This window comes from Corella eumyota, chromosome 3, assembly GCF_963082875.1.
Source record: "Corella eumyota chromosome 3, kaCorEumy4.1, whole genome shotgun sequence".
Lineage (NCBI taxonomy): Eukaryota > Metazoa > Chordata > Ascidiacea > Phlebobranchia > Corellidae > Corella > Corella eumyota.
In genome coordinates, this window is record NC_137492.1 from 5,339,887 (window position 1) to 5,352,491 (window position 12,605).

The following is a 12,605-nucleotide window of genomic DNA, read 5'->3' on the forward strand; positions in this document are numbered from 1 at the left end:
TAGATAGCAGCACTAACAGACTAAGCAGGCTAAGCACGCGTGCGTTTTGCAAAAGCGTGACCTGATAGTGATAGCTATTTTTAGTAAACAGATTAAAATCAATTTCGTGTGACTATATGGAATATGGGTAGTGACAAAAAAAATTATGTTGAAATTTCACCTGTAATTGTTTTATTTTAACACTTTTATGCTATCAACTATTTATTAATAAACGTTATACCGGCATTACGCGAATTAGGGTCATGACCCAAAACAACCTTGAGCAATAGTTGTTATAACCAATATGTCATTTTGTATTCCATTTTTATGCCAGCGTCAAGAAATAATTTTTTCTAAAACACAAAAATTGCTATATTGCAAATGTACGATCATGATTTCAATAGTTCTTACCCAGAAATAAAAAAATACAAAAGGCTGTTACCGTTGTCAAAAAAAATAGTCAACTTGTTTTAAAGTATAATTTAATTTAAATAAAAACAGCCTTTTATTTTATAATTTTCATTACATTTCAACTTTATAAAAGTCGGTTTTACACATATGGTTTCTTTTTTAACTTTAGTGAAGCCTAGCAATAAAATATAAAGCCTACAAAAATACAAGTAAAATAGTTTAATATCGTGAAACGCTGTTAACAACATGATAGCGCGACAAAAAAGTTATGCCAAAGCCATGTAAAAATGCTACAGTAGGCTATTTATTTTATTTAAATTAAACTCAAGGTTTTAAGATGAAATATTGTCTTAAAAATGTGTCATATTTGACGGAAAAGTTTTTCCAAATTTTGTTTCTGGGACGAATAATTAGTTAAATATATTTTTTAATTAGGCTGATATCCAATCAGCTTAAAGGTAGCTAGGTAAACTATATAATCTTTTATTACGTTCTTATTGTAATAAAGGAACCATTTTACCTCTTATAAATATAGAGTGACGCAACAATAGCAAAAGTTTGTATAAAAAAGCCTTAATTTTTGGAATTTGTTGCCGATCGTTTTTTAGTGGTATGTGATAGACCTTTTATTTTACAAGCCTACTGTGAGAATTCATGAGAGTTTTTAAGTAGAAAGTAATGTTTAACATTGGGTCTAGCACATGGGCAAAAGATTATCGGCTTGGTTGATATGATACGTTTAAATTCCCGCAATAAAAATTTAAAGAAGCGAAGGAATTTTTAAATTAAAGTTTTGTTTAAAAAAATCGTTGAGCCGACATTTAAGAAAAGAATGGAATTGGATCACTTATGAAAGATATAAAGGAACACATAAGCAAAATGTATAAAGTTAGAAAGATTTAAAGACGAATGGATAGTAGAATTTGAAAAAGGTATTTAGAAATGCATGCCTATTAAAAGCACTGTTTTACTTAATGGCTCTACTTAAAAATAGTGCATGCTTTTTTTAACCCTTTCTCAAAAAGGGTTTTAAAAAAATAAAATTGCACAGTCAAGCAAATTAAAAAGGTGACTTTAAAATAGAAGGTAGTTAAGAAGTTAATTTAAGAAGAAAACATGAGTTAAAAGTATAAGAATACAGAAACTAGTAGAAAAAAAAAGAAATTAACAGAAGAAAATATATATATTTAAAGAAAGTATGGAAATTATAGCAAAAAAATAAAAAATGTTAATTAAAACCAAAGAAACTTCATGAATAAAATACAGAATTTAGTAGGGTATAAAAAAATAAAAAATTACCAGAAGAAAATAGGCTACAGCTACAGATATTTAGGGAGGGTACAGAAGGGTACAGAAATTAATTGAAGGGTACAGAAATTAATACAAAAAAAAATGTTATTGGAAAAAAGGAAAAAAAAGAAAATACAGAAATTAAAGTAAAGAAGTGAATAAAAAAAAATACAAAAATGTTAATTTTTAAGGTTGAAAAAGAAAAAATTAATAAAAAAAAAATACAGAAATGTAAATTTAAAATAAAATAAAAAAATTAGTAAAAGAAAATACAGAAATTCGAAGTAAGGAAATAAAGAAGTTATTAAAAAAATACCTAAATTAATAAAAAAAATGAAGAAATGCACAAAAAAAACTACACAAATGTTATCTGAAAAAATATAAAACTTAGCATAAAAAAATCACAAAAATTCTAAGTAAAAAAAAGTTTTTGAAGAAAAAAGAAATTGATATATGGAAATTTAAAGAAATATGGAAATTTAAAGTAAAAAATAAGAATCAATAAAAAAATACTGAAATTCATATTGAAAAACTACAGAAGAAATTAATAAAGAAAAAAATAAATGTCAGTAAAAAAAATTAATGAAACAAAAGGAAGAAAATACAGAAATTGAAGTAAAGAAATACAAAAATGAAAGAAAATACAGGAATGTAAATTAAAAAAAAAAAGAAATTAGCAGAAGAAAATACAGAAATTCGAATGAAAGAAATAAAGAAGTTTAAAAAAAAAACGCAAAGTAAAAAAATACAGAAATATCATTCAAAAAAATTCAGAATTTAGTTTAAAAAAATCAACAGCAAAAATAACAGAAATTTAATGAAACAATATACAGAAAATAAAAAAGCATCAAAAGAGAATATAGAATTTAGTAGAAGAAAATTTATAACTTAAACGAAGAAAATAAAAAGTTGTCAAAAAAAAAAAAATTTAAATGAAAAAAGGTTATATAAAAGAAAGAAGCATGCTTATTATATTTAAAATAAAAAAGTGAAGAAAAAAAAATTCGAAAAAGTTTAAGAAAAACAAGGGTTAAAAAATTAAAAAAAAACAAGAGGACGTTTAAAAAAATAAAGAAGTTTCATGTAGAATATTAAAAAAAAAGAAATACAAAGAAGATAAAGACAGTAAATACATGTATGGTTGATTTTTAATTTTTTTTTTAAATGTTTTTTTTATAACTATTCGTTTACTTTATGATCCTATGCCTTGACTTCAGGGAAGAGCCTCTGTCCTGCTCTAACAAATAAACCCCTGTAGCGTGATAGGCTTGGTGAAAGTAGCAGGACAGATCAAGTTTATACTTGAGGCAAAAGGCTAGTTCTTATTTAGTTCTTCATTTTTAAGAATAAGGGTGAATTTAAAATTGGTTGGTTGTATGGTAGGCTAGTTTGCTAGTTCGGAAAATTAAATAACATTTTTGGCAAGATTTTTGTAATTTTTATTAGAGAAATTTTTAAGATTGTACTGTTACACAACTTTTTTTAGGAAAACAGTATAGAATCAAAACCTTAACCAAAGCAAAAACAAGGCAGTGTGGTAATTAAACCAAGACCCTTACGCTTATAATATCTTTAGGCAATGAAAAGTTAAAAAAACTTTTTGAGCAGTGTTCAATTACTTCATTAACAATTTTGAAATATCATCCACCTTCTTTGATATAAGTCCAGACGCGCAATGCAACCTTATTAGTCCTGAATGTGTTGCCGTAGCAACCCAAGTGTATGACATGTTAGGGTTCCAGCGAACTTTGTGAATAGCTTGAACTGGGGTTCGTAAATCCTCGTCAGGAAAATTGTCGTAGACTCTATAAAAATTAAAATGCAACAGGCTAAATTTTTTTTGTCATTTGTATGTTTAAATTTTAAACCGGCATCGTGGTGTAGTGGTAATAACACTTGCTACACCACCATGAGGTCATGGGTTCAATCCCCGTTGCTCTTATTCTGTAGCGCCCTTGAGTAAAGCTCTATAAACGGTATGAACTTCTGCTGAGCCAGCACTTAATCAGCTGCATAATTATCCAGCAGTTATACTTAATAATATCCCAAACTGCTAAAGGCAACTTAAGACTAGGTTGGGAGTAACTGATGTTACTCTATGTTTAGGTTGCGCATTTGACCTTACCACTTAAAGGATAAAGATATACAAAAAAAACTGGTACCAGTACTGTGCAAAAGCATAGGTATTACCATTTTTGTAACTCATATTAAGTTTTTAAATATTGAGTCAAAAATGACAGATAGTGCTTGTTTTTATTGAAAATTACTTGTCACAACTTGCATATTTTTTTTTAAGAGAAACATGCTAGTTTTTTTATTATATATATATATATAAACAATAACAACTGGTTAATATCTTACCGAACTCTTTTATGAGCTTCAGTTTTTTCCCAATTACTAAGGTTTCCTTCAACTGTATAATCATGGAACACCAGTTTATATTGGGGGTTTGGATTATTCTAAAAAGGTGCAAAAAATGGATACTAATTATCATAGTTTGATACCATTTTTAAAAATACCTTTATAAAAATTTTTTTTTTTTTGTTGTTTTTTAATAATATATATATGTATTATTTTGAAGTATATGTATTCTAAATACTAAAGAAATGTGAAAAAATAACAAAACCCAAGTTGTTTTCATTAATTTACCGGACTTGATGTTTCACATTCCATTTTTTTATCTTTTCCACCGCCATTTTCTTTTTTTCCAGCATTTTCTTCATTTTCGTCGCTTTCATCAGTTTCCTCCCAAATCGCTTCACATTGGTACAACAACACCCTCGGTATTTTCTTGTGATGGTTGCTTTGACGATTCCAATTGTTGCACGCCATCAACACAACAGATCCTGCAACATCACCACTTGCAACAACATTGAGCCAATCATTCCCTGATAAACTCCAACAAGTTGACTAAGAAAATCAATTTTTATGAGTATTTGTGTATGAATAGCGGCTGTACAAACTAAGAATAGAGTAACACTTGGTACTCTGACCAGTTAATAGTTTGAATAAAAAACCTTTAGCCTAATGCCTGGTAATTGACATGCTAATTGTTTTTAGATATGCAGAAGTCTACTAGTTTATCATCGTGCCCTACCTAAATGTGCATTGACTTAAAATCCATCGAGAATAAACCCAGGACACTCTGAAGTAAAACCAAATAATTTTACCAAAACACCCCAACTATTTTGCTAAATTTGCTGATTTTTGCATGTTTTTTTGGCCTATGTAACTTGTTACACTTACCTTATTAGGGGTAATATGTTGAAGTGGTGCAGTAGCTGGGCCAGCATGTATAAACAGGGCACCATAATGATATTGAATACTGAACGTGTTTCCTGTTGCTACATAAACACCAGCATAACTTAGTGGCCAGTTGACTTCGAAAATACAACTTAATTTATTGGACATCGCCTCCTAGAGGAAATAAAAAGGTAAGGGTAAATTATAAAGAATTTAAGCCCAGTTTGAAAAATATTAAAAACTACCTACAGATTTAAAAAAAAATTTTGGGCAAAATTAAACTAACCACACAAAATGGTGAATAAGTTATGGTAATAAAATGTTGAATCGTAATAATCAGACTTTTAAAAAAAAAACACCAAAGAAAATATTTAAATTAGTATTGGCACTTAGTTTTGCAAAAGTTAACACATAATTATTTAAACTTACTCGCAAATCAAACTCAGTTTTTCTTGAGTCCCAAACTTTAAGAAATCTGTCCATGCCACCAGAACAAAATAAATTTGAGTCAAAAGGACACCAGTCGATACCTCGAACTGGTTTAGAATGACCTCGAAATGAGTGGAATGGTAGAATATTGGTAACACCTACAACAAAATAATAAAATTTAAGGATTATAAATAATTTAAATAAATTGTCAAGTTACATTTAAGTGTTTAATGTACAGCATAAGAGAGTACAATATTTTTTTTAATAAGAATTTAATTTATTTTGCCTCAAAAATTTTTCAATAATTTTTTATGTATTTATCTCAATTGTATTTGCTTTACCAAGCTAAGATAATGTTAAGTTGGTTAGCACTTGTTTTGTTTTATTTTGCAATTGTTTTTTAAGTATTTATTTGTTACTCGATTTCACAAACTCAGTCAACAATGGATGAATAAGTAATATGACAATAGGTTGGTGTTAGTAACAAACAAAAACCTAATAATAATAGTAATCAATAAGCACAATAAAAGACTGTACTATCTCACTAACAAGAAAATTAACAACTTAATAAAATCACTTTGTAATGTAATGGACGAAAAACATGATTTTAACTACCTAATAAAGATTTTTAAACATTTTTTAACAGACTTAATAGCTTTAAATTAAAATTTAGATACTTACCATTGCCATCTTTTGACAATAAAAATTTTGACGTTGTTTTCAAATCCCACAATGTAATGTGGCCAGAAGCGAATCCAGCTACGATCTGATTGGCCCCGTCTTCCATAGACCATGACACACACATACATTGTCCAAAACTGTGGCGACCTTTAGAAGGTTGTGTCAAAATAGCTGTGGGTAAAACTCTGCAAAAAAAAAATCGAAAAATTATTTTTTTGTATTAAATTTAATAATTTAAATTTTTTAGTGCTAATAATTAAAAATTTTTTTTTTAAGTGTATATATAATTAATAAATTAAATGATATCTAAATGTTTTGCTGTGGTCTTTAGATAAACTTTAAATCAGTTCAATGGTACTTAAAATTACATTTTTTAAAGTTGTGCTATATATTCAATATAACTTAAATATTTTTCTGCGGTATTTTATAATAAAAATTTCAAGAAACTGTAAAAGTCGAACGTGACTGAACAATAAAGAACCTATTCGAGAATGTATAGATTGTTATCAAAAGATTAAAATAACATTTCCTTGTTACTTGAAGGTAAAACAAAATAATTCAACTTTAAACAAGTAAACGAAACTTAACCCTGACACTATCTACATAAAAAGCAAATTTGAAAAATACTTCAGTATATATATTGGTTTTTGTAAAAAAATGTAAAAGCCACAAGAAAAAAATTAGTTAAAATGTCTGTAAAGTTTTTATTATTTGATGATTAAAAATTAATAATGACATTAAAAATTTAAATTGCTACAGGCTCAAGTCAAGCTGATGTAATCTACTTATGGTTTACATAACAACTAGTCAATAGCATGCTTTAAGGTCGGCATTTTATTTGTTGCAACCAGTATTTGCCAGCAATAGTTTACTATCGCACCACAAATGGCAGTGTAATTTATTTTGTAGGCCTATAGATTAGACATACATGCCATCCACTAAGCTTCACTACATAGATCAAAAAAATTACTTACCTATAAATATCCCCATTTTCATTTTCATGTACTGGCAAGGACAAGATATAAACATCACCAATAGCACAAGCCATAGCTATGAGGCCCAATCTTTCTTTATTATCCCTTGACTTTGGGATGTAACCTCCAACAGGACACCATTTTAAATCCCATACAGGACCGACATCAAAGGCTAAACCAAATGCAAACTTAGGAGCTTTCTGTAAAAATTCATTTTTTTTTAAATCTTACCTTTAAAGTAGTGTATAAAAACATATATAAAAACAAAGTACACTTTTAAATATAAAAATGTATATTAATTACATAAAAAATAAAGGATAAATATAGTATAAAATTTTTTACTTAAAAAATCATAATACTAAAATAACCTTTAAATCTCTTGTAACTGGTTTGGATTTTAACTTTCCACAATTCCAAAACTGAACAATAATCGAATCTTCATAAGTTCTGTTGGGATGTAAAATGTGCTCGCCAAAATGAGATACAGATGCTAAATATTGATCTTTGTTATCAACTGAAAGGGGATAGGGGCACCATGCTAAAGACCATACTGGCCCACCAGTGTAAATCATTACACCTTTACCTAGTTCATAAGGTAATGCTGTAAAAGTTTGTAAAGTCTTAAAATCTTTGTCATTAAAATTTTTCTTTAATTTTGGCAAGGCTTTGTTTTGAGCTATGTTGTCTAACGAACCGGCTTCTATTTTAAATGATGGCGATTCGTTTATGATTAAATAGTCTTCTAAAACATGTTGTAAAGGCACCGTTTGAGCAGCGCTTAAGTCTGTTTGCCATTGGGTATGCGCTACTGGGTTATCTTTTTCAAGGTTCGACTTATGGTCATATGTCCATTGAAAAGCATTGGACAATGGTTTGTTTATTGTGCTGTATGTTTGCCAAGCACATTCGGTCTCCGGCTTGCCAGACTTTTTGGGGGTCAAAACGACTTCTTCTTCTGTTATTATTTCTTCTTCAAGACTAACAATTACTTCTTCCTAGTAAGTAAAAATGAACTACATATATATATGATTAAACTAGTAAACCGTGTTAATATAGACACTATCACTACATTTTAATAATATAATAAAATGTTTTTTAATTTTAACACTATGTCACTAGTACAACTAGTTAACTAAACAACATAATAACAAGTATATAAATTAACAAACTTTTTCATAGTCACTGTCCTTATCATTTTTCTTCTCCTTTTTTACTGGGGTGACAATTTCCATTTTTTCAGGAACCTCGAATTCCTCCGCATAAGAACTACTTGTTTCATACAGTTGTACTTTCATGCGACCTAACCTGGCCGCTCTTCTACCTTTGTTGTTGTTTGTGTTTGTTTCAGATTCCTGGTCACCGAATAATGGTTTGAATACATGGATTTCTGATTAAAAGAAAGTTTCATATAAAAAACAGGTAGTTAAAAAAAATATCTTATTATTGGCCCGGGGTGGTAATGTGGTTATAACACTTGATTTTACAATATGAGGTCATTGGTTCGACCCCCACAGCTTTTATATCCCAGCACCCTTTAGCCACTATAAATGGTATAAACTCCTGCTGAGCCCAAAACATTATCTGGTAACAAATTTTAACATTTATTACTGCCAAAGCCACGTGACTAAGTATAGGTAACAAATGTTACTCTATGTTTAGGCTGTGAAGGTAGTCTCTCCACAACGAGGATAAAAAATATATATATATATATGTTTGTAATTTGACAAATGACTTACGTTTTATATGGCCCATGACGCTGTCCTGACTATTAAAAATTTCCTTACAAACAAGACAAGTAAACACTCTTTCCGGCACAGCTTGGCACACCTTTTGCATATGAATAAAGAGTCCAGTTTTTGTTGTGTATTCTTTGTCTTTGCAAGCTGGACAACTAAAACAAATTTTTTCGTCTGGGGCCAGATTTGTTGCTTTCGTAGCTCGTGCAACTTCCTCATAAAAAGACACCGGCATTCCGGGAGTTTCGAAAAACTCTGCCATCGTTCTTCCGTCAATGTAGTTAGCTAGTTCCTTCGGATCAGTTGGCCAAACGTCTACGTCTCCGGCTTCTAAGTCGTCATTTGATTGTAACACCCGCTTCGGGGCGCTGCTTTTGCGACCTTTTTTTCTACCAGGAGGCATTGTGTTTTTTATTATTAGAAAACTCTTATAACTAAAAGGAAATGTAAGCTAGGTGGTTAAACATAAAACAGAAACACAGGTTGACTATTGTAGGACAAAAAGTTCAAGTTAACAATTTTAGGTAAAAAAATCTTTAATTTGAATAAAAACTTAAAAAGTCTAATACAAAATATATATACCACACAAATAAATAAAACAAAAGCTATGAATAAAATTGATATATATAAAAATAAAAGCATGTATATATCTAAAAAAATCGCACTTAATACTTAATTATAAAATCACATTATTTTAAGAAAAAAACAAAAAAACACAATATTTGTAGTTGACGATTTTACATAATTTAAAAAAGGAAACATAATTTAAATAAAAAGCACTTTTAATTTGAAGAGGTCGCGAAAATCAATAACAAAGAGTCAAAAATTTCAAGTACCAAAAAGTATATAGCATGTATCTATAAAATTGTGTATAATTAACCAATGGGGTAAGTATTTGACAAATTACCTTTTTTTTTTAAAACTTAAGTTATTTTTGCGGTGTGCAAAAAAAGTAAAAAAATTAAAGTAGTTATATATATATAAAAAATATTACATATCAAAATGCACAATAATGAAAAAAAAGTGCCAAAAATATTCATTGTTTTAAAAATAACTAAAAAAGGGTCATTTTTTATTGGGAAAGTTGAACAAAAACAGACTGAAGAAGATTTGTAAGTGAATCAGTTCTATCCTTTTCATCCTGGCACAACTTCTCTGCTTCTTTCTGTCGGATTTCGGTAAGCTGCAAGGCTCTCATAAGCTGCGTGTTTTCACAATACATATCTTTAACTAACATTTCAGTTTTCGAAAGCTTTGTGTACATATCTTTCGTCTTTTTCATTTGTTCAGAGAGGCGCGAAGTCACATGACTTAATCGTTGCCTTAAGGGACCTTGTTCATGACTGTTGGTAAAATTTGATTTATTTTCTTCCGAAAAAATATTTTTTGGGTTTAACTTATTTGTAGGTGGTGGTACATCTTTACATTCTTTAAGTTCTTTTTTTAAAGTAGATATGCCTATTTTTAAATCACTAATTTCGGTATTTTTTTGATCAATTGCATTTTGAAAATGTTTGGATGAGATAAAATTTTCGTTTGCTGGTCTTTGTTTTAATCCCAACTGATTATGGTTATGATCACGAACTTTTTGATTAAGAATTTGGTTTTCCAATTCAAGTTGCTTGTTTTCGGCGACTTTAACTTTTGAAATGGTTTGCAGAGACGCAATTTCATGCTTGTTGATTTGAATTATTTCTTTTAACTCGTTAATTTTTTCTGTTAAGTTCACATTCTGAATTTCGTTTTTCAAAAACTGTTGCTCGATTTTTTGATTTTTATCTTCTATTTCTGATTCATATGCCTTTAAAGATTGGTTGTTGAAAGATGTTCCTTCCTCTTCTGTTTTGTGAATAATTGAAATATCGTTTGCAAAACTACATTGATCAGTTTTCCTATTTTCTTCTTCATTTAATGTGGTCAAAAGTTGTAACTTATTTTCTTGCTCTTCTGTTTTCAACAACAAATCCAAATATTTTTCTTTTTCTACTAAAATTGAATTTTTTAATTTTATTTCGCCTTGGGTCTCCTCTGCAAATCGCTTTTCGAAAATTTCCATTTCTTTTTCTAATTCTTTTTTCAATTTATTTTTTTGGCCGTTAAGAAAGTTGTGAATATCCAATGCCTCGCACTCAAAACTCTCACGAATTTCCAATAAACGCTCGTTCATAATTTTGTGTTCCTCCATTATCTGTTGCTGCAAAATTTCAATGTTACAATTTACTGAGCTCATGTCTAAGCATTTTTGTTTTTCAGCCAGCAAGGTATCATGTTTTTTCTGAATTTCTGATTTAATCGAATTAAGGTCTTTAGCATGCTCTTGCTTTAACAACAAAATTTGAGCTTCAAATTTCTTGACAAGCTCTTTTTCTAGATGTGAATTTTCTGATTCTATTTTTACAGAGGATTTCTTTAATTTAGTGATCGTTTCTTGCAAAGATTCCAACGATTCAGAATATTGTAATTTCTCAATTTCTAGCAAATCGTTTAAACATTTAAGCTCATTATTCTTTGCAGTAACTTGATTTTTTAGGGTTTCTAGTTTTTCTTTTATCGAAGATATTTCAGTTTCATGTTGAGCAACAATTTCACTTTTTTCGCTCGCAAATTTTCGACACAACTCTGTTAACATTTCAGGTTCAATGTTACTTTGCGATTCACTATTTTGTTTCACATCAAGATATCTAACCTCAGTTTTTTCTGGGCTCGAATTATTTGAATTTAGTTGATTCTTTTTAACATCCAATAAATCAAGTTCATTTTTTAGATATTTTTCCTGTTTTTTATTTTGGATTTCTTTTGATAGTTCTTGGGACAGATTTTCGTTAATATCTTTGTTATTTTGGATTTTAATTTGAAGTCGAAGAGAATCATTTTCAGCTAACAAATCATCATTTTTATCAGAATAATTTTTAAGTTGAGATCTCAGATCCTTTACCATTACGAGTAACCTTTCCTCCTGAGAGGGAGTCACATTTTTTATCTCCTCCTCTTCCTTGGCCATTAAAAAAACCTCCAAGTCGTTTCTTAATATTTGGGATTCGTTTTCAAGATCTTCTATGTTTTTATACAGCTGGAAAGATTCCTGGGCAAGCGATTCGTTTTCTTTTTCCAAAACTTCTGATTTTCTCTGCGAATGCACATGACTAAGGTGCAAAGAATCAATTTCAACTTTCAAGGCATCCTTATCATATTCGAACTGTTGTAACATCATTTCTCGTTCTTCTATAAATTGCCTTTTTGTGGAGATTAACCTATTTGACCACTGCTTTTCAATTTTGTTCATGTTTTTCTCATTTTGCCTGTCCATGTTGACATAACAGTTATCGATTTCTTCAAGAAGTTTTGCATTTTGATTTGTCGTCTTTTTTAATTTGCTTTCTTTTTCAATAAGTTCCTGACAGCAAAATTCCATTTCAGTGTTGACATGATGAACATAAAACTTGTAACTTGTTAAGAGTGCATTTAGAATTGAATTTTCGCTCCAAGAGGTAGCAGATAGTTTTATTTCTTTTTCAAGGGTGTCAAAAAGATCAGAAAAGTTTACAATACCTTCATCTAGTTTATCTAACTCTAACTGTTGTAAAATATCAAAAGAATCAAGAATTCCTGCTTTATTCCAAAGGTCGCACAACTTTTTAATATCAATTTCATCTAGTTTGGTGCCTTTTTCAAACAAAAATTTTCCATCGCCCATTTCAAATTTTTGCCCGGACGATTTAAATTTTGGAACTGGCCTATCGCAAATACCGTTAGCTTCGAAATATTCAGTGTTTTTCTGTAAATCTAACTCCATGCTGTTCCTTCTAATGTTTAATAAAAAAAAGCCATTTTGCAGACATTTCAAAAACGCTGAACAGCTTAA

At 29.3% G+C, this 12,605-nt stretch overlaps 2 protein-coding genes across 2 annotated transcripts; both read right to left on the minus strand.

The window, feature by feature from the left end:
- Positions 1 to 3,240: 3,240 nt before the first annotated feature.
- LOC145745560 (general transcription factor 3C polypeptide 2-like) lies at positions 3,241 to 9,354 on the minus strand. The gene is made up of 10 exons (XM_082563673.1): positions 8,744 to 9,354; positions 8,177 to 8,394; positions 7,376 to 8,002; positions 7,008 to 7,207; positions 6,034 to 6,218; positions 5,353 to 5,510; positions 4,927 to 5,097; positions 4,330 to 4,590; positions 4,042 to 4,139; positions 3,241 to 3,485 (listed from the first exon to the last, which is right to left on the minus strand). Exons 1-10 carry the CDS (start codon positions 9,144 to 9,146, stop codon positions 3,296 to 3,298), a joined length of 2,511 nt encoding a protein of 836 aa, XP_082419799.1. The 5' UTR covers positions 9,147 to 9,354; the 3' UTR covers positions 3,241 to 3,295.
- A 125-nt stretch (positions 9,355 to 9,479) lies between these two features.
- Positions 9,480 to 12,605, minus strand: LOC145744731 (uncharacterized). The gene has a single exon (XM_082562663.1). The coding sequence runs from the start codon at positions 12,534 to 12,536 to the stop codon at positions 9,816 to 9,818; it is 2,721 nt and encodes a 906-aa protein (XP_082418789.1). The 5' UTR covers positions 12,537 to 12,605; the 3' UTR covers positions 9,480 to 9,815.

Excerpts from the sequence above, each read along its gene's own strand:
- LOC145745560 (XM_082563673.1), bottom strand. The coding sequence starts at position 9,146 with ATGCCTCCTGGTAGAAAAAAAGGTCGCAAAAGCAGCGCCCCGAAGCGG. Across the intron at positions 6,219-7,007 it reads GAAAATGGGGATATTTATAG|AGTTTTACCCACAGCTATTT; the intron begins GTAAGTAATTTT and ends TTTTTTTTGCAG. Across the intron at positions 5,511-6,033 it reads ATTGTCAAAAGATGGCAATG|GTGTTACCAATATTCTACCA; the intron begins GTAAGTATCTAA and ends ATTTTGTTGTAG.
- LOC145744731 (XM_082562663.1), bottom strand. The coding sequence starts at position 12,536 with ATGGAGTTAGATTTACAGAAAAACACTGAATATTTCGAAGCTAACGGT.